A 23,286-nucleotide genomic window follows, 5' to 3' on the forward strand; every position below is an offset into this window, starting at 1 on the left:
CTTGGAGGAATGTTCTCAGGCATCCAGTTCAGCCCCCTGCGCACATTGTCATAAAATCCGAGTGTGTGTACAGGGAGACGCATTCCTTTCTGTTCTCATCACAGGTCCTTCCCTGGCTCTGCACCTGCCTGTCATGCGCGTCCGTGTGAAGAGACCACCAAACAGGCTTTGTGTGAACAATAAAGCTTTTTAATCACCTGGGTGCAGGCGGGCTGAGTCTGAAAAAGAGAGTCAGCGAAGGGAGATAAGGGTGGGGGCGTTTTATAGGCTTTGGGAAGGTAAAGGAAAATTACAGTCAAAGGGGGGTTGTTCTCTGGTGGGCAGGAGTGGGAGTCACAAGGTGCTCAGTGTGGGAGCTTTTTGAGCCAGGATGAGGCAGGAAAAGGAATTTCACAAGATAATATAATCGCTTAAGGCAAGGACCGGTCATTTTCACTTCTTTTGTGGTAGAATGTCATCAGTTAAGGTGGGACAGGGCATTTGCACTTCTTTTGTGATTCTTCAGTTACTTCAGGTCATCTGGGAGTATACATGCAAGTCACAGGGGATGCGATGGCTTGGCTTGGGCTCAGAAGCATGACATTGCCGTCTTCCCGACCTTCCCTACCTTTTCCCTCCTGTGCGGTTCTCTCACAAAGTGAATGGCCTCAGCCACAGCTTCTCTGCAGCTGCATCAGACTGTGGCGACAGGAGTGGTGGCTCCTGCAGGGCCTGCTGTCCCCACTGAGCCCAGTCTTGCTTGCCGCTGGAACCTGGTCATCATTTTGCACTGAAAGTATGTAATTCTACGGAATGAGAGCCCACATGCTGGGAATGGAGGCGTCTTTATCACGGTGCTCTGCATATTTTAATCTTGGGTGGAAAGTATGGAAAAGTATGTGATACCTGTGGTTTGATGTCAGAAGGACGTTGTGTACTTGAGGTGGACTGAGGATGTTCAGGTGCAACAGGCACCCCGGCTTCATTAAATGAGACTTCCCCATCTCCCTGCCAGGCATGCACAGGTGTATGGCCACATCTTATGTGTTATCCTTATCTAGAGTGCACCTTGTCGTCACGTTTAAAGTTACATGATGATATTCTGCCTCATAGAGTAGGTCCCAAACCGCATTCAACACAGAAATGCACTCTTGCTGTTATACATGGAAAGTGCTTTCATATACCAAGTGGGAGAGCAGTCCTAAAATCTGGGCTGGAATCACAGAAGGAAGGCTTTGGGAAGCAACAGATTCCCTAGTCCAAAGTTGGTTTTTGATGAACCTAGAAACAGGACCAAGAAAAGTGAATTTGCCTAAGGCCCTGACAATGTCACACGGTAGCATTTGAACCTAGCAGTTTCTTGACCTATTTCTTTAAATGATTAGTCATGCTTCCTCTGATTCCTATATAAACGTATTCCTCATTCATTCTTTTGTTTCAGTGAATTATTGCGGTGCTACCACGTAGCAGTATTTGAGTCAAAATGTGGCAGTGTTTATCCCTTTCCAAGATTTTTAGTTGTACAGTTTGTCAAAGTTGTGCTAACAGTTTCTTGTTGGTTACAAGGTGTCCTTTCAGAAGCCAATTGTGTGGTGTATTTATATTGATTGTTGGAGGTAGTTTGGTTAGAACCTACTTTGAGTGGCTGGCGTGGGCCTGGGGGACAATAACAGCTGCCTGCTTCATGGGCAGAGATGAAGTAATTGCTTCCTGGGAAGTACCATCCTCCTGGCCACACTCTCCAGCCCATTTCATTTGTGGTGGTTTCCTCGCATCTGCATGGTTCTGACTTCATGTGAGTCTCATTTATTTTAGCATATGACTTCAGGCTGTGGGGAAGAATGGCCATTTTAGCACAGAGATGCACACAAAGGAACAACTGGCTAAATGTGAGGGAAGACATTCTTGGGGGGGGGGATTCATTTCTTTTATTCTGTAACAGGCAGTCTGGGAAGCATTCTCGACATGTGGCCTGTGGCCTGCACTGTCACAGCTCCTCCCTGCAGGATCGCAGATGTTTGGAGATTGTAGTGATAACTTATCATTGAGAATGTCATTCTCATAGGCTCTAATAAGTCAGGATTTATTCAGTGTTAATTTGTTAAAGACAACTGTATTTCTAGCCAAATCCATGGGAGACGTTTCTCCCGGCAGTGTTGCTGGGGGTATTCCCGTGGCTTAGTCTTAGGGAAGCACACGCCTTTGAATACTGCTGAAGCTGTGAGTACCCAAAGCGCACCGGAGTACTTTTGCCATACGGGGTGTTAGTCACTGATACACGTCTCAGTCAGACCTGATGGATTCTTGACCCCTTCCTTTCTTAATTTTTTAATTTTTATTTTTTATTTTTGTTTTTTAAGAGCACAACCCCTCAGGTGGCCACCATGAATCTCTGGTGTTTTCGGTTGGCTGCAGCCTATTTGCTATCTCTGGTTCAAACATATTCGAAGTCTGATGATGCTTCCCTCTGTTGTTGTTCTGCTGTGTGACCTCCACGCACGCAGGGTTCAAGACTGTCAGAGCTGGGAGCCACCTTCACAACTACCAGGGTTTCCGGAACCTCCTTTATCTAGCCCTGGGGATGGAAGAGATGTCATCAGAGGCGGAGGCTTATTAGGTTTACATGCCACTGATAACGAATGAGGAGGTTTTCTTTTATATAAGCGGAGCTTCTTATAATGTGCTTTAGTAGGGTAAAGAAGCTTTTGAGGTTTGCTTTCTCTGGAAAGATAATTTGTGATCCTGCTGTTGCTTTCAACAAAAATATAATTTGCATACCAGTGCATGTTGTATTGCTGAGAACGGGCTGACAAATGGTTCTTAACTCGTCATTCACTCCGCCACTGTTTCTTGAATGGCATATGTGTGCCAGCTGTAGTAGGAACTTGCTAGGCTCTAGGACTAACCGTTATGAAACGAGGGTCCTGGGGGAAGCAAATTCATATAACTATAAAGGTTTGAGGGGATATCAGAGGGGGTGCCTATAGGTGGAAAACTTCGTTCATTCATTGCCCCATCTAGGAGGTTTTGTGTCTTAGCAACGTGTTCCATAGCAACACATCCCTCTATCAAAATATTCATCATATTGTTTTGAAATTCTCTGCTTAGGTATGTGTTTTTCCGACTAAGTTTAGAACTGGTTAAGAACAGGCTATGGGGTATGTATTATATATATCTACACACACACATATATTTATATATATACACATTACCATTGTAAATATACAATATATATTTATATATATACACATATATATTTCTCCCTCTCTATATACACATACAACCCACACATATATATACACACACACATATATGAAACACACACACACACACACTTCTACTGCCAAGCACAGAAAATCAAAACTAGGTAACAGTTCTTTTAGTGTTTATGAAAAAATAGATGTGTTAGTTGAGAGCGTCTTTAAGTTGCCAGGGGAAACACAGGATGGATTCACAAAGGGAGATAGTGTTTTTGTTTTTTGTTTTTTCTTTGTTTAACTCTTCAATTCGAAATAATCCAGACTTATGGAAAAGTTGCAAAAATAGTACGGAGAATTCCCATATACTCTTCCCTCAGATTCCCCAAACATTTCACCCCATTTGTACTTTCTCTCTCTGTGGATATAATTTTTTTTTTTCTGAAATGTTTGAGAGAGGAAGGTAGAATGCAGGGCAGGGTGAAAGGCGGAAGGAGAGAGGTGGGTTGGGAGGCTTTTTTTTTTTTTTAACCTCCTGAGATGGAGTTTCGCTCTTGTCACCCAGGCTGGAGTGCAATGGCACAATCTCGGCTCACTGTAACCTCTGTCTTCTGAGTTCAAGTGATTCTCCTGCTTCAGCCTCCCGAATAGCTGGGAGTACAGGCACCCATCACCATGCTCGGCTAATTTTTTGTACTTTTAGTAGAGGGGTTTCACCATGTTGGTCAGGCTGGTCTTGAGCTCCTGACCTCTGATGATCCACCTGCCTTGGCCTACCAAAGTGCTGGGATTATAGGCATGAGCCACTGTGCCTGACGATTGGGAGGCTTTTGCAGTAACTCAAAGTGCTATGATGAGGGCTGGACCTGGTTGCAAATGATGAGGAAGGTGAGAAGTGGTTAGGTCTGGCATATATTTTGAAAGGAGAGTTTAAATGGGTTGGATGACAAGAGAGAGAAAAAGAAGTTTTAAGGATGATGTCAAGGATTTTGGCCTGAGTAACTGGAAGACTAGAGATGCTGTTATTGGGATCGGGAAGACTATGGGAGGAGTGGGTTATAGCAGGGGGAATCAGAAATGTGTTTTCGGCATGCTAAATTTGAGGTCCAAAAAGAGATGTCAAGAAGTGTTGGCCGGACGCGGTGGCTCACGCCTGTAATTCCAGCACTTTAGGTGGCTGAGGTAGGCAGATCACCTGAGGTCAAGAGTTCGAGATCGGCCTGGTAATTATTAAAATCGATCATTGATGTTTACTAATTAATCATATTATTGCTCTTAATACTGCAGGGGGTGTACACCTACCTGTGATGTTGTTCCTAATATCCAGGGACAGAGAACATGATGTTAGTTTTAATATCGCAGTAGGTGTGCACTCACCCTGTGACACTGATCCTAATATCCAGGTGGTAGAGTATGACATGACTCTCAACATAGCAATGAATGGACAGCCACCCGGTGATATTCCTCCTAATATTCATGGAAGAAGCACATGATATTACTCCCAATATCGCAGGGAGGGTACAGCTCTTCTGTGATATGGTTCCTAGTATCCAGATGGGGAGAGGATGATAATAGTTCCAGTATCGCAGGCTGTGTTCACCCGCCCTGTGATATTGTTATGAGTACCCTGGAAGGGATATGACTCCCCATAGAGCAGGAGGCGTACATCCAGCCTGGGATATTGTTCCTATTATCCATGGAGAGGAGAGGCTGATATTACTCCCAATATGGTAGGGGGTGTACATCCACCCTGTGATATTCTTCTTAATATTCCAAGGCTGAGAGGTTGATATTACTCCCAGTATCGCAGACACCGTACACCCCCGTGTGATACTCTTCCTGATATCCAGAAGGGGAGAAGATGGTATTAATCCCCATATCGCAGGAGGTGAACACCCACTCTGATATCTTTCCTAGTATGCATGGGGAGAGGGGATAATATTATTCCCAATATTGCAGAAGATGTACACGGCCCCCCATGATATTGCCCTTAATATTCCAAGGCACAGAAGACGATGTTACTCCCAGTATCGCAGAAAGTGTCCACCCCCCAGTGATGTTGTTCCCATGATCCAGGAGGGAAGAGGATGATGTGACTTTCAACCCCTGCACCCTGCAATGCTCTCACCCTGCAACACCGACACCAGCTCAACCTGACATGGGAGCAGAGGTGCTGGCTGGGGGTGTCATTGCTTCTCTTTTCTCCCTTGGCAGACTCAGTAGAGGAAGCTGTGACCGAGCAGCCGCAGGAACAAGGTGGGTTTTGCCAGTGGCTCAGGCTTCCTCTGGTTATGAGTTGGGCCTTGGAGTAACACCGGGGGAGGGGACAGAGCTGAGTACAGTGGGCATTGGATGCGACAGTCACCCCTCTGTGGTGCGGGCTGGGGGCTTGGGGGACGTCGCCTGAGGTGGGCCTGAACCTCCCGTCTACTCTGGCACTGGAGGCTGTGGGGTCCCACACTTCTTCCAATGAACATGCTGACCCCCGCCTGGTCCCCGACCGAGGTGGGGCATCCTTTCCACTGCTGGGGCCCACATGTAGCTGTGGGTTCCTTTTTCATGACCTGGAGAAGCTGCAGCTTGCCCTGTGCTCTGCCTCAGAGATGGGAGGCCACACAGCCCTCAGCGGGTAGCAGAATTCAGAGCCTTAGGTTGCAGGGGCCTCAACTGAGGTCCCTGAAGGGTCTGCTCCTTCCTGAGGGGCTGATTCAGGGAGGCTCTCCCATCTCCCCTCTGCGGCTCTGTCGCTTCCCCTCACACAGGGCCCGCATGTGGACAGCCTGGAGATGTGAATGCACCAAGGGCCCTTGGAAGTTCCCTGGGAATGGGATCCATCCCAGTACATTCGGGATGCAGGCACAAGGTCCCAGAGGAGGCCCGGGAAGCCAGTGGGGAAGGGAAGGCTGTTGTATGTTTGCCTCGGGGAGGGGTTGGTTCCACCCTCTGCCAAAGTCTCTGGAGCAAAGGCACGTGGCTCTCCAGCTGCCCCGGAGGCCAGGGTAGTGGCTGGGAGGGGCTGTGGGCCTCTGCCGGGTGGGGGAGATTTCTTAGCTCATCTAGTGTAGTCAAGTCACATTTGCCTCTAAATCATATTTTTTTTTTTAATGCCAAGGCTTTACAGATGAATAAGGAGGCAGTTTGTATTGAAAATAGTTTTTGCGTGTGAGCTTGAAACAGAGGGTCTGTTTAAATCTAGGTTTTTTCCTTTCCAGTAATGCCTCCTTTCATCCCAGGTTTTCCAACAGGAAATGCGCTTGTTTGCTCACCTCTGGGAGGGGGCTTTGGCTAGGAATCCACCAAAGCCAGCAGACACCAGTGGGTTGCTTGAGCAGGCTGGCCTTTGTTAGGAACCGAGGGCTTCAGGTTTTCAGACCATCCAAGGTGAAGGTGGCCACAGGGGCCTGGAAGCTTTCCCATCCTTCCTGCAGGGATGGTCCGTTTCCCTGCACGGAGCTGGGTACATGGGTACAACACCCCTGTCCTGTGCCGTCGGTGGCTTTACCAATTTTGCATAGCAGCTTTTGAGCTGATCAATAGCTCTGATTGGCTGTTGAGGATTTCATGGATTCCTGTACCCCACCGGGGGGCCCAATATGCTGACAAAAGTTAAATTTGTAGTTGTAGTGCTGCATATACATGGGTCCAGTTAGAAGGCTTTGATTCTATCTAAAGGGAAAGGCATCTCTGAGGGATCACTGAGCTGACATAGTCTCCTAAAACCATGCTGTGAGGTGGCGACAAAGCAGGACAGGAGGGTGATTTTGTAGGAGAGTCGGGCCACGGGCCTGCGTGTTCTCTGTGTCCCCGGAGATCGTACGTGCTCCAGACCCTGGGTTTGCATTGCGCATAATTCTCAAGGGCTCATGGCAAGCTGCGCCAGGGACACAGAGGACGGGGATGCGGGGATCCTGCCCCAAGTGGACCAAGGACTCACTGTTGGACTCTAATCTTCTAGGTGTTTTTGTGACTTGCAGAAATACCTCCACCTTGCCTGGGCCTAGAGCCACAGGAGACCCTGCCGAAGGTGAAGAATGTTCTGGAACAATGCAAGACCTGCCCAGGCTGCCCCCAGGAGCCAGCGTCCTGGGGTCTCTGTGTAGCATCCAGCAACGTGAGCTTGCAGGACCCCGAGGAGCCCTCCTTCTGCTTGGAAGCTGAGGACAACTGGGAGGATCCAGAGACCCTGAGCTCACTGCTGCTGTTCCTGAACACCTCTGGATTCAAGGCCAGCTTCTGTGGCCTGTACAACCTGGCGCTGCCATGGCTGAGCAGCATGTTCAGCAGCTTTAGCGATGAGGAGGAGCTGACTGGGCGCCTGGCACAGGCCTGAGGGGCGGCCAAGAAAGGTGGCCTCCTCATGGCCCTGGCCAGGCTCTGCTTCCTTCTGGGGCGGCTGTGCAGCAGGAGGCTCAAGCTGTCCCAGGCCCGGGTGTACTTGGAGGAAACACTGGGGGTCCTGGAGGGCAGCTTCGGGGACCTGTTCCTGGTGGTGGCTGTGTACGCCAACCTGGCCAGCATTTACTGGAAGCAGAACCGGGAGAAGTGTACACAGGTGGTTCCCAGAGCCATGGCCCTGCTCCTGGGGACGCCTGGCCACATCTGTAGCACCGAGGCGGACGGGGAGCTCCTGCAGCTGGGGCTGCAGTGGGCGGTGGGTGGCCAGAGCCAGCAGGCCTAGGCCCGGGCCTGCTTCCTGCTGGCCAGGCACCACGTGCACCTCAAGCAGCCTGAGGAGGCCCTGCCCTTCCTAGAGCAGCTGTTGTTTTTGCACAGGGACTCGGGAGCCCCAGACGCTGCGTGGCTCTCAGACTGCTGCCTACTCCTGGCTGACATCTACAGCCGCAAGTGCCTGCCCCACCTGGTGCTGAGCTGTGTCAAGGTGGCCTCATTGAGGACACAGGACTTGCTGGCTGGTTCGCTGAGGAACGTGAACCTGGTGCTCCAGAACGCCCTCCAGCCCCAGAGCCTCCCCACCCAGACTTCCCACTACCTCAGGCGAGCGCTGGCCTCCCTAACCCCGGGCACAGGCCAGGCGCTGTGCGACCTTCTCCACGCCAGCCTGGCCCAGCCGTACAGCCACCATGGCTACCATGGCCCAGCCATCACCTTCATGACGCAGGCGGTGGAAGCCAGTGCTGTTGCCGGAGTACGTGCCATCGTGGACTTCCTGGTGGCCCTGGCCTGGCTGCATGTGCTTCATAGGCAGAGCCTGGTGGCCCTGAACATCCTGCAGTCTGTCCAGGATGCAGTGGTGGTCAGCGAGGACCAGGAGGGTGTGATTGCCCACATTGGTGGCCGTGGCTCTGAAGAGGACGGGCCAGACGAGGCAGGCAGCCGAGGGCTACTACCACGCCCTACGGGTGGCTTGGGACCTGGGCCAGCGGAGGAACCAGGCAGTGGTGCTGGCCAACTTTGGGACCTTGTGCCTGCACGCGGGTGCCAGCAGGCTGGTCCAGCACTACCTCCTGGAGGCTGTACGTCTGTTCTCGAGGCTTCCCTGTGGGGAGTGTGGCCGGGACTTCACCCACATACTCCTGGGCTACCTCTTCACCCGCCAGGGCCCGGCCCAGCAGTGCAAGGGCTACTACGAGTGGGCCCTTCTGGTGGCCGTGGAGATGGACCACGTGGAGAGTGAGTGCCCCAGTTCCTCCTGTGCGCCTTCTGGGGCCACTTGGGTCAGGGCACACCTGGGGTTTGTGATTCGGAAACAAGTGGTGGTTTTTCCACCATCGAAAGCGCTGAGTCATGGCCAGCAGAAGATGTTGGCAAACGCCCTGGAGACAGGCCGTTCCCATGCAGGGCCAGGCCCTCTGTGCCCTACTGAGTCAGGCAGCTCTTCCTGGTTTGCCCAGGGACCATCCTGCCTTGAGCACGGAAAGTCCTGCGTGCTGGGAATCCCTAGACATAACCCTGGGATCAAGGCATGTTGTGCTGAGCTGGGACTTGGGGCCTCTCCGTGAGCCAGGCCCTGAACGCCACTTCTTGTTCCTGTGTTTGCTTGGTATCTCGGCAGCCCTGTGCACCGGTCATCCCACTTCACAGAGGACACAGGGGCGGGTGATTGGCCAAAGCCACAGAACAGTTCACGCAAAAGCAGCTCGTGCTGAGTGTGCCAGGCCCCACCCACAAATGGGGCTTGTGGGGTCCTCGGGAGGGAGGTGCTGAGCATGGGAATGTGAGCTTCAGGCCAGAGAAGCCACAAAAGGGTGAGTGGCGTGATGGCGGGGCAGCACTTGGCCCCGGGTTAGGGAAGCCTCTTTAGTCTGGGACCAGAGGGTTGAGAGGATTTAGTCAAGTAATAGGTGTGGATGAGGGGCTGGTGGTGTAGCCTGTGTGAAGGCCCAGGGGTGAGCGAGTGGGGGTGAGTCAGCGAGGATGGGTGGGGTGTGAGTGGTGGTGAGGGAGCGGGAGTGTGAGTGGGGATGAGTGTGGTGTGAGTGGGGGTGAGTGAACGGAAGTGGGAGCGGGGATGAGTGGGGGGTGTGTGGGGGTGAGTGAGCGGGAGTGTGAGTGGGGATGAGTGTGGTGTGAGTGGGGGTGAGTGAGCGGGAGTGTGAGTGGGGATGAGTGTGGTGTGAGTGGGGGTGAGTGAACGGAAGTGGGAGCGGAGATAAGCGGGGTGTGAGTGGGGGTGAGTGAACAGGGCTTATGCAGGGAGGTGCAGAGTTGGGAGGGGGGTGGGTTGGGTGCTGGATGGTGAGAAGCTCTTCTGGAGAGCTAAGCAGGGCCTGGGGCCTCAGACTGTGGCTTGGCCTTTTCCCCAAGAGCACTGGGGAGCCACGGAGTGCTATCGAACAGTCACTGCAGACCGAGCAGTGAACGGACAGTAGGTGGGCAGGGCTGTCCGAAATCTAGGCCGCAGAGAATAGATGAGGAAGTTGAGTGCAGGGAAATGGCTGAGACAAGGGATACTGCTGAGTCCCCTCTGCCTTGCAGTGCTTTGTCATGGCATAGTGACACCACTCAGAGGTGCCTCCTGTGGCCTGGACCAGAGCTCCAGGGGCTGTGCCCAAATCTGAATCTGCTCATTTCCCAGCACAGGCCTGGCACTCACTCTTGGCCCTAGGAGTGATGAGATTTTGGAAAGGACCGTGTGAAGGGGCCCCGGTCCCACACATCTGCCCAAGGAGGGTTGGGGGGTTCAGACCCAGGCTTCTTCCCCAGGGACATTCTGTGACTGGAAGGAGACCCTCCAGGAACCCAGCGCCCCAGTCCCCACTGCAGCCTCCGGTGGCTCCTGGCACAATAGCCTGTGGTACCTCCTCCTACGAGGCCCTCCCCTGGGTGCTGGGGGATTCACACTTGGAAATGCAGGCCAGGGAACGGGGATCATGCTTCCCTGTCTCCCCACCCTGAGCTGAACGGTCGGGGAGACCGAGGGTGGGGCTGATACCCCACATGCTTCCTTGGGGTCATTTTTGAGTCACTTTCGGTAGTTTGTGTCCTTCTAAGAGTTTGGCTGTTGTGTCTTGATGGTCTGGTTTGTTGGTGTACAATTGTTCGTAGTGTTTTCATGGAATCCTTTTATTTCTGTCAGGTCGGCAATCATGTTTCCTCTTTCATTTCTGATTTTAGAAACTTGGGTTTGTAATTGTTTATTTATTCTTATTAGAGATGGGGTCTCATCATGTTCTCCCAGGGGGGTCTTGAATGCTGGCCTCAGTGATCCTTCCCCCTCGGCCTCACAAAGTGCTGGGATGACAGGCGTGAGCCATGGTGCTCAGTCTCTGATTTTAGTCGTTTGTGCCCCATCTTTGTTTTCTTGGTCAGTCTGGTGAAAGATTTGTCACTTTTGTTATTATTTTCAAAAAACCCACTTTTGGTTCTGTTGATTATCTCTTTTGTTTTTCCATTCTCTGTATTTTTACTTCCCATTTCCACTCTCACGTTTATTATGTTCTTCCTTTTATTCACTTTGGGTTTAGTTCATTTTCTAGTTTCTCAAGGTGGAAAGTTAGGCTTTTGATTTGAGATTTTTCTTCTTTCTTTGAATGTAGACATTTACAGTTATAAATTTCCCTTTCAGCACTGCCTTAGCTACATCTTGGTGTTTTTGATACACTGTGTTTTTTTTTTTTTTTAAGTTTTGCTCTATTGCCCAGGCTGGGGTGCAGTGGTGCAATCTTGGCTCACTGCAACTTCTACCCAGGTTCAAGTCATTCTCATGCCTCAGCCTCCTGAGTAGCTGGAATTACAGATGTGCACCGCCACACCCGGCTAATTTTTGTATTTTTTTTTTATAGAGACAGGATTTCACCATGTTTCCCAGGCTGATCTCAAACTCCTGGACTCAAGCGATCCACTCGCCTCGGCCTCCCACAGTGCTGGGATGAGAGGTGTGAGCCACCGTGCTGGCCCGGGCTGTGCATTTGTTTGTATTCTTTTCAAATTAATTTTCAGTTTCCCTGATGGTCTCTTCTTTGACTCACTGGTTGTTTAGGAGTGTGTAGTTTTCACATATTTTTGAATTTCCCACGTTTCCTTCACTGTCGATTTCCAGTTTCGTGCCAGTACAGCTGAAGAACACCTACCTCTGCTTTGGTCTCAGTCCTTCTCCCTTCACTGAGGCTCATTTTGTGGCCTGGCACATGGTCTGTCATGGGGAATGTCCCATGGGCGCTCAAGAGGACTGTGTATTCAACTGTTGTTGGGGGGCGAGTGTGACAGATGTCCATTCGGCGTGCCTGGTTTCCTTTGTTAATCTTCGGAATGTTTCTGACACTAGAAAATCAGAAGCTTTCCACTGTTCCCAGCGCCCTGGCTTTGGGAGAGGCCAGCGAACCTGTGGGTTTGGAGCCTTGTTGCATGAGAGAAGCATGTGTGGAAATGCCAGGGGCCGGCTTTGAACCCCATTCCCCCAACATGATGCCGTGTGTGGCAGACGTGATGCTTGGCTTTGCTCTCTCAGGGTTCCATCTGCGACAAGGGGCTACTTGTGTCCCTGGTCTCATCATCTCAGGCTGAAGGTGGCCCTGGTCCTGGCCAGAGGGGCTTTGTGAAGCAGAAATAGATGGCCTGGTGCAGGGGCCGAGCCTGGCCAGGACCTCGGCCCTGGGAGTTGTAAAGAAGGCCGGCCTGTACCATGAGCATGTGCACCAAGCTGTGCCCATGTCACGGTGTGCTCGGCGCCTGCCCTTGCACAGGTGCATGGCCTGTCTGAGCCCAGGCTCCCCGCCTATGGGGCCCAGGTTCACAGAGGTGTGAAAGAGACAAGCACAGAGCAGGGGCCTCTGAACCCAGCCAGCCTCGCTTCGATGTTGGGAGGCTGACGTCTTCCATTTTGTCTTCTGCCCAGGCCAGCTGCGGGCTGTCCAGCGGCTGTGCTACTTCTACAGCGTCGTCATGCCCAGCGAGACCCAGTGTGTCATCTACTACGAGTTCCAGCTCTCCCTTGCCCGCGAGGTGGCCGACCAGGTGCTGGAGAGAGCAGCTCCTGGAGACCACCAGTCAGCTCTACCTGTCCCTGGGCACCTAGTGGTGAGGACTGGCTTTGCAGTGGTGGGGGTGTGGAGGGGAGCAAGGGGGTTGGGGTGGCAGGGAGGGGGGCACAGGGAAGCTGGCCCAGGGCCTCCTCAGCCCCTTTCCTTTGGATCATTTGGTTCCTTGGCATCAGATGCTTTGAGCTGGTGGGTCTGGGGTCGTCCCAGGGCTGCTGCTGGCTTGTGAGTCCCAGCTTGAGTCTCCCTTGTTGGGTCAAAGGTCATCTCAACCCCAGCAGAGGCAGTACGTGCACTCTGGGCTGTTCTTTCTACTATGGTGGCCCTTTGTCATCTGACCTCTGCCTGCCCTGAGTCTTGACTCCTGGCCTTCATCTGTCCCCTTAAATGTGACCACAGCAGCCACCTGTGGCTTCTCTCCCACAGAAGACAGAGCCAATTGTGTCACCTGCTTCCCCGGGGCAGGGTTTCAAGGTCTCACGTCCCATATGTGGCCCACTCGGCTTCCCCCGAGCATGCTGACCTGGTGGGGTAACCATGACCCTGGCCACCCCACCCACAGGGCCTGGTGACATTGCTGCAGTCACAGCCCCTCAAGTGTTGGACTTACTGAGAGAGCAGGGAAGGGGCCAGATTCCATGGGGACCCGGGAGACTGGCTCCAGTTTTGGCCTCAGGTTCACAGAAGGAAAATGGGCCAGTGTGCTAGAGCCATGCTTCTCAAAGTGTAGTCCCTGGACCAGCAGAGCAGCATCCATGTCACCTAGGAGCCTGTGGCAAGTGGGAGTTCTAGGGCCTGCCCCAGGCCTGTGGAGCCAGAAGTTCTGGGGGCAGGGCCAGCAAGCTATAAGGACAGGCCTCCGGGTGACTGTGATGCCTGCACACCTTGAGAACCATCGGCCTAGATAGCCTCTGAACACTAACGGCTCTTGGTGCGTCTGGAGAAGACACAGGCCATATCTGGGAGGCAGGGGAGATGGACTAGCACTTTCCTCCTGCCACAGGGCAGCATGATGCTCGATTCCCTCAGAAGGATGTCCTTCATCTTTTCCATGCCGTGTGTGTTCACCCTGGCCCTCCCAGCAGCCTGGGAAGGGCAGAACACTGCACATACAAGAGGGCCGTTCCCAGTCCTCACATTCCAGATTCATCTGTCACCAGACCCACGAGAGGAGGCAGACTGGTTCCAGGAGGATGAGAGCCCTATGTTCTGACACCTGTGTCTGATTCCAGTGATTCCACGGCCTACAAATCCTCTCTGGACTACACCAAACGAAGTCTGGGAATTTTCATTGACCTCTAGAAGAAAGAGAAGGAGGCACATGCCTGGCTGCAAGCAGGGAAGATCTATTACATCCTGCGACAGAGTGAGCTGGTGGACCTGTACATCCAGGTGAGTGGCAAGGGATGCAGGAGGACCCCTGTGCTGTTCACTCTCTGTCCATCCACCCATCCATTCATCCTTCCATCATCTATTTACCTGTTCATCCTTCCATCCATCCATCCATCATCCATCCATCTGTCCTTTCATCCATCCATCATTCATCCATCCTTTTATCATCCATCTATTCACCCGTCTATCCATCCATTCACCTGTCCATCCACCCATCCATTCATCCTTCCGTCATCTATCTATTTACCTGTTCATCCTTCCATCCATCCATCCATCCACCATCCATCCATGCATTCTTCCATCATCTTCCCATACACCTGTGGGTCCTTCCATTCACCCATCCATCATCCATCCATCATCCATCCATCCATCCCTTCGTCCATCCATCCCTCCATCATCCATCTATCTGTCCATCCATCCATCCATCATCCATCCACCTGTTCATCCTTCCATCCATCATCCATCCATCCATCCATTCTTCCATCATCTTCCCATACACCTGTGGGTCCATCCATCCATCCATCCATCCTTCCATCATCCATCCATTCATCTGTTCGTCTTTCCACCCATCCATCATCCATCCATCCATCATCCATCATCCATCCATCCATCATCCATCATCCATCCATCTTTTTATCCATCCATTCACCTGTTCATCCATCCATCCATCCTTCCATCTATCTTTCCATCATCAATCCAACTGTTCATCCTTCTATCCATCAATCCATCCATCCATCATTCATTAATCTATTCACTTCTTCATCCATCCATTCACCTGTTCATCCATCCATTCATCCATCCATCCATCCTTCCATCCTTCCATCCATCCATCCTTTCATCCATCTTTCCATCCATCTTTCCATTATCCATCCATTCAGCTGTTCATCCTTCTATCCATCCAACCATCTTCCATCCATCCATGATCCATCCATTCACCTGTCCATCTATTCATTCATCATTCATCTTTTTATCATCCATCCATTCACCCATGTATCTATCCATTCACTTTTCATCCATCCATCCATCCATCCATCTATTCTTCCATCATCCATGCATTCATCTGTTCATCCTTCCATCAATCCATCTTTCCATTTATCCATCCATCCATTTATCCATCCATCCATTTATCCATCCATGCATCCATCATCCATTCGTGTCCATTCTTCCATCCATCGTTCATCCATCCTTTTATCATCCATCCATTCACCCGTGTATCCATCCATTCACTTTTTCATCTGTACATCCATCCATCCATTCATCCTTCCATCATCTATGCATCCTTCCATCATCCATCCATCCTTCCATCCATCCATCCATCCATCCATTCATCCATTATGAATGCATCTATCATCCATACTTCATCATCCATCCACTTGCCTCCTGTTCATCCTTCCATCCATCCATCTGTCCATTCATCCATATATCCATTCATCCATCATCCATCCCTCCTTCCATCATCCATCCGCTCACCTCCTGTTCATCCTTCCATCCATCCATCATTCATCCATCTATCCATTCATCCATCCATCATTCATCCATCCTTTTATCATCCACCCATTCACCGGTCTATCCATCCATTCATCTGTTCATCCATCCATCCGTCCATTGATCCTTCCATCATCCGTCCATTCACCTGTTCATCCTTCCATCCATCAATCATCCATCCATCCATCATCTATCATCCATCATCCATCCATTTATCCATCCATCCATCATCCATCCATACTTCCATCATCCATCCATTCACCTGTTCATCCTTCCATCCATCCATCATCCATCCATTCATCCACCCATCCATTCATCCACCCATCCATCATCCATCCACCCATCCATTCACCCATCCACTCATCCATCCATCCATCCATCATCCATCCTTTCACCCATCCATCCATTCACCTGTTCGTCCATTCATCCATCCATCATTCATCCATCTACCCACCAATCTACCTATTAATCCGTCCCTCCATACATCTATCTGTCCATTTGTTTATCCATACATTCGTCTATCCACCATCTATCCATCCACATGTACATACATCATCTACCCTCCACCCATCCATACATTATCTACCCACGCATACATACATACAGACATACCCACATCATTCCACCCATCCATCCATCCATCCATCCATCCATCCATCCATCCATCCATCCATCCAAGTATTCATCTATCCACACACCCATCCATCCATCCATCCATCCATCCATCCATCCAAGCATTCATCTATCCACACACCCTTCCATCCATCCATGTGTCTACATCTCCTCATCCATTCATCCATCCATCCACTCATTCCTAAGCCACTGCTGAGCACCTGTTGTGTGCCTTTTCCCTCATTCCAACTGGTTCCCTCACATCCTCCCCCGGTGGCCAGCATCTTCTCCCTGAGGGCAGAGGCGCGGCCCCTCACAGTGCACAGCACCTGCTGGTATACAGCACATGCTCAAATAATGTGACCACTCAATTAACACACAGAAGAACTTGCTCCAAGCGACATGTGGCACATCTCCTTATACAATGAATCTATCATAGTGGCTGTTTTCAGAGGCTTTCCCAAACACAGTGTGATCTGGAACAAATTGTGAAGCCCACGAGCCTGATGAAGCTTTCATTATTGAGCACCTGCTATATACCTCCTTGAGCTGAGGAGAGGGATGAAGAGCTCATTCATGGCCAAGAGGGGACCAGGCCCACCCACAAACACTGCTGATGTGGCAGGGATGTGGCAACACAGAAAGGAGCCAGGGGCTGGGCTCCCAGCAATCTGGGGGCCACGGAGACTGGTTTGAGTGCAGGGGGAGTGGGCTAGGGCTAGCCCTGTTGGTAGGATTCACAGGTGTCGGGCTCCTGGGCTGCAGCTGCTCAGTCACCTCCTGGCACTCAGGAGCATCAGTTCATTGTCCTCATGCCAGTGGTGGGGGCAGCCCTCATGCACAGGGTCTGAAAAATGCTCAAGTGTACCTGTACTGTGAGAGGAAGGAGCCTGGCAAAGGTGCGCGTAGCCACCTCGCTAGGTGTGGGTCTTGAGGGAACTTCTGTCTCCTTTCAGGTGGCACAGAATGTGGACCTGTACACAGGCGACCCCAACCTGGGGCTGGAGCTGTTTGAGGCAGCTGGAGACATCTTCTTCAATGGGGCCTGGGAGCGGGAGGAAGGCATGTCCTTCTACTGGGTGAGCTGGCCTGTGGGCTGATGTGGGTGGGCCTCAGTGGGGCACCTGGAGGGCTGAGGCACAGGTGTGGCAGGGTAGAGGCCTCCCAAATGGAGGCAGGGCCACCCATGCACATGATTAATTTCCAAGTGGTCTCACCGGGAATGATATTGACCATGCCCCTGCCTGGGACAAACGCTCGGGGCCTGGACGTGACAATGGCTCTACCCTTGTACCTGATGACCTCAAGCAACCATGAGTGGGAAGTCCTGTCCCCATCTTCCAGATGAGGAAACTGAGGCTCAGAGAGGCACAGGGACATGCCAAAGGACACACAGCATATCAGTGGGAGACCCAGGTCTGCATGCACCCCGAAGTGGGACGGCTTCTCCTTTCCTCTGAGCTCACGGTGTGGATCAGCCCTGGGCACAGATCAATGTGGTGTTTTTAGAGCAGAGAGGAGTGCTGGCTCCCCCCAGTCAGACCTCCGGTGCCCAGGTGGGAGAGGCTGGTCTGAGGCTATCGGGTGTAGCTGGATGGGCCTCAGGTGACTCTTCAGCCCCCAACTTGGATGTCTGAACTGTGTGTTATCCCAGAGCACAGAGCTGTGTCGAGGTGCAGGGGTAGCTGGGGTGTGGGAAGCTCCAAGCACATGTTTGAGCTCTGAGGAGGGCGCTGGGCAAGGTGGGTGCTGCGGGAAACCTGACCCCACCTGCCTGTGTTGAGGACCGGGCCCTGCCCCTGGCAGTGACTACGGGCAACCGCAAGGTGGAGCTGCAGCTACAGCTGTGCAACAAGCTGGTGTCACTGCTGGCCACACTGGAGGAGCCCCAGGAGGACTTGGAGTTTGCCTACATGGCCCTAGCACTCAGCATCACTGTGGGTGCGTCCCCTGAGCCCCCGCCCTGCCAGGACCCACACTTTGCCAGAGCCCAGCCTCCAGGTCTGCAGGCCAGGAGCTGAAACAGCTACTGGATTTTCCTGGTCTCCTGTCCAGGCAGGCAGCTCTGCCCAACTGGCTTCCCCGTCCGGCTGTGGGGCACAGCCCGAGGTCTCTCATGCAGTGCACAGCTCCCTGCCTGACTGAGCTCTGCTTCCTCTCCCTGTTCCCGCTGCTGACCACAAGGGCCGCCCAGTGTGCCCTCTGCCTTCCAGACATCCCAGGCATCTCGTTGGTCCCTGTATGTGTCAGGCTGAGTGGCACATTCCCTTTCTCTTGTGCCCTTCCCACCGTCATCAACCACACGGCTCTCTGGCTGATAAAATCCCAGTTCCCCTTCCAGCAGTCTGCCCCTTAAGGCCGTGCATCCCCTGGTGCTGTGCCAGGGTCGTCTGTCCCCCTGCAGAGACAGGGAACCCTAGGCAGGCCACATGCCCCAGCGCCTTGTGCCCCATGGCCCAGTACACAGTAGGTGTGCAGCTGACTCCCCAAGGTAGGGGGCTCTGATCATGACACACCCAGGAGGAGTCGGATGTCACGTCTGTGGGTTGCCTGGAGCCGGGGAGCCCGGGAGCACCTGCACTGCATGGCTTTTGGGCTCCCCTGGTTAAAAGCAGTGAGCAAAGGCAGGTGGCTATGTGTAGGCACAGAACTGGGCCATCCAAGTCCGACTTTGCCAAAGCCTCTCAGTAGACAGGGGCAGGCCTTATTAGTTCTGCTTTGCAGATGGAAAAGTGAGTCTGGGAACCTGGAAGGGAATGGCCAGAGCTGCCCAGGTGACCACAGGTGCCTGGAGAAAAGCCACGTGTGCTGCCTGGGGGTCTGTATACCTGCTCCTGCGGGGCATGTTCCCTCCCTGCCCCAGAGAGCCACATCCTCACACCTGCCCCTTTGGCCTGCACCCCAGGGGACCGGCCGAACGAGCGTGTGGCCTACCACCGGCTGGCCGCCCTGCACCACCGGCTGGGCCATGGCAAGCTGGGGGAGCACTTCTACCTCAAGGCCGTTTAGCTCTGCAACTCGCCGCTGGAGTTCGACCAGGAGACCCTCTACTACGTGAAGGTGTACCTGGTGCTCAGTGACATCATCTTCTACGACCTGAAGGTGGGTGGGGAGGGGCAGGGCTCGGGGTGTTCCTGGCCCCCTTGGAGTGGGATCTCCATCCGGACCCCAGAGGCCTGGGTTCCAGCCTTTCTTAGGAATGGCCCAGTGGCCTCCCTGGAGCTCTACACCCAGCTGGAGGAGCCGGCAAGGTTAGCAGGTAAAACCCAGCTCCCCAGATGGCCAGGCCCCACCCTCAAGAACTCAGTCTCAGCCAGGGAGGCTGACACATGAGTGGGCAATGGTGGCCTCTGGGTAAAGAAGGGGGATTGTAGTCAGGGGGCCCTCCTGGAGTAGGTGACACCAAAGCTGAGTCTTGACAGTCAAGTGTCAAGGTGCATTTAACAAAGAAAACAGGGTCGGGAGAGTGACATTTCAGAGGACGCCATCATCCTCACATTGAATCCACGTTGCAAGATCCAACCCAAATCTTGGCGCCTCCTCTAGGAAGCCTGCCCAGGGTGCCAGCCTGCACTGAGCAATTCCTTCCTGGAGTCCCGAGACACCTTGAATCTTCACATCACCCAGGAAGGGTGGGGTGGGACCAGTATCTTACCATTGAGTTCACAGACAGGGAAACCCCAGCTCAGGGCAGGTGCAGTGGGGCGGGGCCCCAGCCAGCCAGGCTGAGGCCTTGTTAGGTCGGGTGTGTCTCGAGGGGAGGTGCTGTGCTCCCTCTGCCCCCAGCCCTGCAGGGGTGGAGAGCTGGGATTGGCAGACTGAGACCTGTGGTGTCTCCACCCATCTGCCCAGCGGGCACCGCCCCTCCTTAGCATCACACCAGCCTCGTGTCAGTGCTCCTTACGGGCTGAGGCGCCAGGGCACTCCAGTCCAGGGGCCGAGATCTTGGGGGCCTTAGAACAACATGAGGAGCTGGGGCAGCCCTAAGACCCTGCCCCGTATACCCCACCGCAGGCCTGGGGCTGCCCGGGAGGCCCCCGCCCAGTACTGGCGACACCTGGTGGTCAGACGTGATTTCTGTGGCCTCCCAAGTCCCAGCCAGATAGGGAGGTGCCAAGTGTCAGGCCCAGGGGGACGCTGTTCACCGCTCAGGGGCACGCGTGGGACCCAGGGGGACGGGCCTCCCAGAAGAGGCCTTTATCTCTCTTGGTCAAGCCTGCCGCCCCCTCCGCCTGTCCAGGAGAAAGGAAAGCGCCAAGTAGCACAGTCCTCCTTCCCATGCACAGCCCTCCTTCCCATGCACAGCCCTCCTTCCCGTGCACAGTCCTCCTTCCCATGCACAGCCCTCCTTCCCGTGCACAGTCCTCCTTCCCATGCACAGCCCTCCTTCCCGTGCACAGCCCTGCTTCCCGTGCACAGTCCTCCTTCCCGTGCACAGCCCTGCTTCCCATGCACAGTCCTCCTTCCCATGCACAGCCCTCCTTCCCGTGCACAGTCCTCCTTCCCATGCACAGTCCTCCTTCCCATGCACAGCCCTGCTTCCCATGCACAGTCCTCCTTCCCATGCACAGCCCTGCTTCCCATGCACAGCCCTCCTTCCCATGCACAGTCCTCCTTTCCATGCACAGTCCTCCTTCCCATGCACAGCCCTCCTTCCCGTGCACAGTCCTCCTTCCCATGCACAGCCCTCCTTCCCGTGCACAGTCCTCCTTCCCATGCACAGCCCTCCTTCCCGTGCACAGTCCTCATTCCCATGCACAGCCCTCCTTCCCGTGCACAGCCTTCCTTCCCGTGCACAGCCCTCCTTCCCATGCACAGCCCTGCTTCCCATGCACAGCCCTGCTTCCCATGCACAGTCCTCCTTCCCATGCACAGTCCTCCTTCCCATGCACAGCCCTCCTTCCCATGCACAGCCCTCCTTCCCATGCACAGCCCTGCTTCCCATGCACAGCCCTGCTTCCCATGCACAGTCCTCCTTCCCATGCACAGTCCTCCTTCCCATGCACAGTCCTCCTTCCCATGCACAGCCCTCTGGGCCTCATCGTGACTATGCTGTCAGCACAGGCCAGCTTCCCACAGGGAGGCCCCCTTAGAATTCCCCAAGGGCGGTGTCTTTCCAAGGCTACACCCTCCTCTATGTATAGGAGGCTCTGGACCCAGGGCCCAGAGGAGTGGGAGAAGAAGCCGGGCTGGATGGGACCTGGAAGGCTGGCAGAGAAGCAGGGGTAAATGGGCATCTTTGCCAATTGCCTCTAAAATGGGGTCCCCTTTAGTCTACACATGTGAGCCCTGGAATAGGGTGGATTAGGTGTTTACTGGCTCAGGCTGTCACTCACTACAGGCACATGGAAATGCACACGCAAATGCGCACAGGCACAGGCACACGCACACACAGGTGCGCACACACAGACGTGCACACAGAGGCATGCACACAGGCGCACACACAGGGACATGCACGCACAGGAACACAAACACGCACATTCACATGCACAGGCACATGCAGAGACATATGCATTGGCTGGCTCCTTCCTGTTTAGTTGGGAAGCCCCCACCCCTTCAGGAAGCCTTTGCCTTCCACACCCGGCTGAGTCTGGGGCCTCCTGGGCTTCCCTCTGCCACAGCCCGGGCCACCCTGTGTGGTCAGTGTTCACTCCCAGGTCCCTCAGACTGGAAGCAAGGACGTTAGGCTCAACCATGCACCCAGCACAGAGTCCATTGTTCGGCTGGGCCAGGGGGCATTGGACGAGCGGTGGCGGTGACTCGGGGCCTTCTCACGCCCCTGCTCCGTGTGTGGGGCGGGGCAGTGAGGGAATGGACTGCTGCATCTTGGACTTTGTCATTGGCCCTGGGAGCCATCTTGAGATGGTAAAGAGGGACAGGCCAGGCATGGGTCTTAGAGAGGTCCCTTGGGTGACCGCCATGTGGAGGAGGTGCCTGGGGAGAAGCCGGGTGGGGGATGGGAGGGTCAAGGAGGAGGTCTGGGAGGCGGCATCCCAACCCAGGGATGGTGAGTTTGAGCCAAAGACGCATTGAAAATGGGAGTGGATGTCTGGGGAGTCACACTCCGTCAATATTTCAGGGAACATTGCCAGAGAGGACACCTGTGACATGGTTTTGTACCTGGCCTGGCCCGTGGAGGGCCTGGAAATGGTCAGCATGGACAGGGGCCAGAAGGGAGCCTGGGTCACTCAACGCAGTGGCCCTGCTGTGGCTTGGAGCCACGGGTCCTGCATGGAACTCTCAGAGCAGGCAGGATCTGCCCTGACCTCAGCCCATGGGGAAAGCAGCCACTGCCTGCGGAGAGGGTGGCACTGGGGCAGGAGGCTTGGTGTGAGTGGGGCGTAGGGACAGTCAGGAAGGTTTCCAGGGGTGTCAGGGTCGTCCCCACCTCCTGCAGCTGAGACCACAGCAGTGTCACAGGCTTCGGGGCTCATGGGGTGAGCCAGCATCGGATGGACATGTGGAATGACCTGGAGACAGGAACGGCCTCTGGGAAGACGGGCTCCGAGTCCCCCTTTTGCTGACCATGACCTGTCCCCTTCAGGATCCATTTGATGTAGCCGGGTACTACCAGCTGGCACTGGCAGCCGCCGTGGACCTGGGCAACAAGAAGGTACAGCTGAAGATCTACACGCGGCCGATCACCATCTCCCACAACTTCCTCCTGGACTGCGAGAAGTGGCTCTTCTTCTACCAGAAGGCCAGGACCTTTGCCACAGAGCTCAGCGTCCACAGGGTCAACCTACCTCCTCTGCCACTCTGCGGGTGGGCCCCCTGGTTGGCCTCCAGCCACCCTCGCTGAGGACAGTATCCGAGGGAGTGGGTTTTGTGCAAGGAGGATGATCTCCTGCCTCTCCTGGTGTCTCCCGTAGCTCGTTTTCTGGGTAATGGAAGCATAAAAGCAGGGTTCAAATAGCAATAAATGTTGTTTTTTTTTGCAAAAACATACCGAAGTCCCCATGGCATCCTTCCCTGTGTGCTTCCTGGGCTGTGTCTAGGGGACAGCTCCTTCCCTGGTGGCAGCCCTCTGATCTTGGGGATGAGAAGGACCGTGAGTCCAACAGACCTGGGCCAGGTCACCATGAGCCTCGGTTTTCTTGGCGGCCAAAGGGGAGATGGTGATTGAACTCTGGGCAGCTCCCTGCTCTCCCTGCTCAGAGTTCTTGCTGTAGATCTCGTGCCGC

General features: G+C 53.8%; 1 protein-coding gene across 1 annotated transcript; it reads left to right on the plus strand.

Annotated features, from left to right (window-relative positions):
* The first annotated feature begins 1,758 nt into the window (after nucleotides 1-1,758).
* Nucleotides 1,759-23,025, plus strand: LOC106995688 (SH3 domain and tetratricopeptide repeat-containing protein 1-like). The gene is given in 11 exon segments (XM_077966400.1): nucleotides 1,759-1,774; nucleotides 5,391-5,432; nucleotides 7,151-8,463; nucleotides 8,465-8,807; nucleotides 12,472-12,599; nucleotides 12,601-12,650; nucleotides 13,846-14,005; nucleotides 17,059-17,181; nucleotides 17,887-18,043; nucleotides 19,008-19,204; nucleotides 22,647-23,025. Coding segments are annotated over 11 exon segments (2,787 nt in total). The 3' UTR covers nucleotides 22,905-23,025.
* Nucleotides 23,026-23,286: the final 261 nt, after the last annotated feature.

This window comes from Macaca mulatta, chromosome 15 (assembly GCF_049350105.2).
Source record: "Macaca mulatta isolate MMU2019108-1 chromosome 15, T2T-MMU8v2.0, whole genome shotgun sequence".
NCBI classification, from domain to species: Eukaryota; Metazoa; Chordata; class Mammalia; order Primates; family Cercopithecidae; genus Macaca; species Macaca mulatta.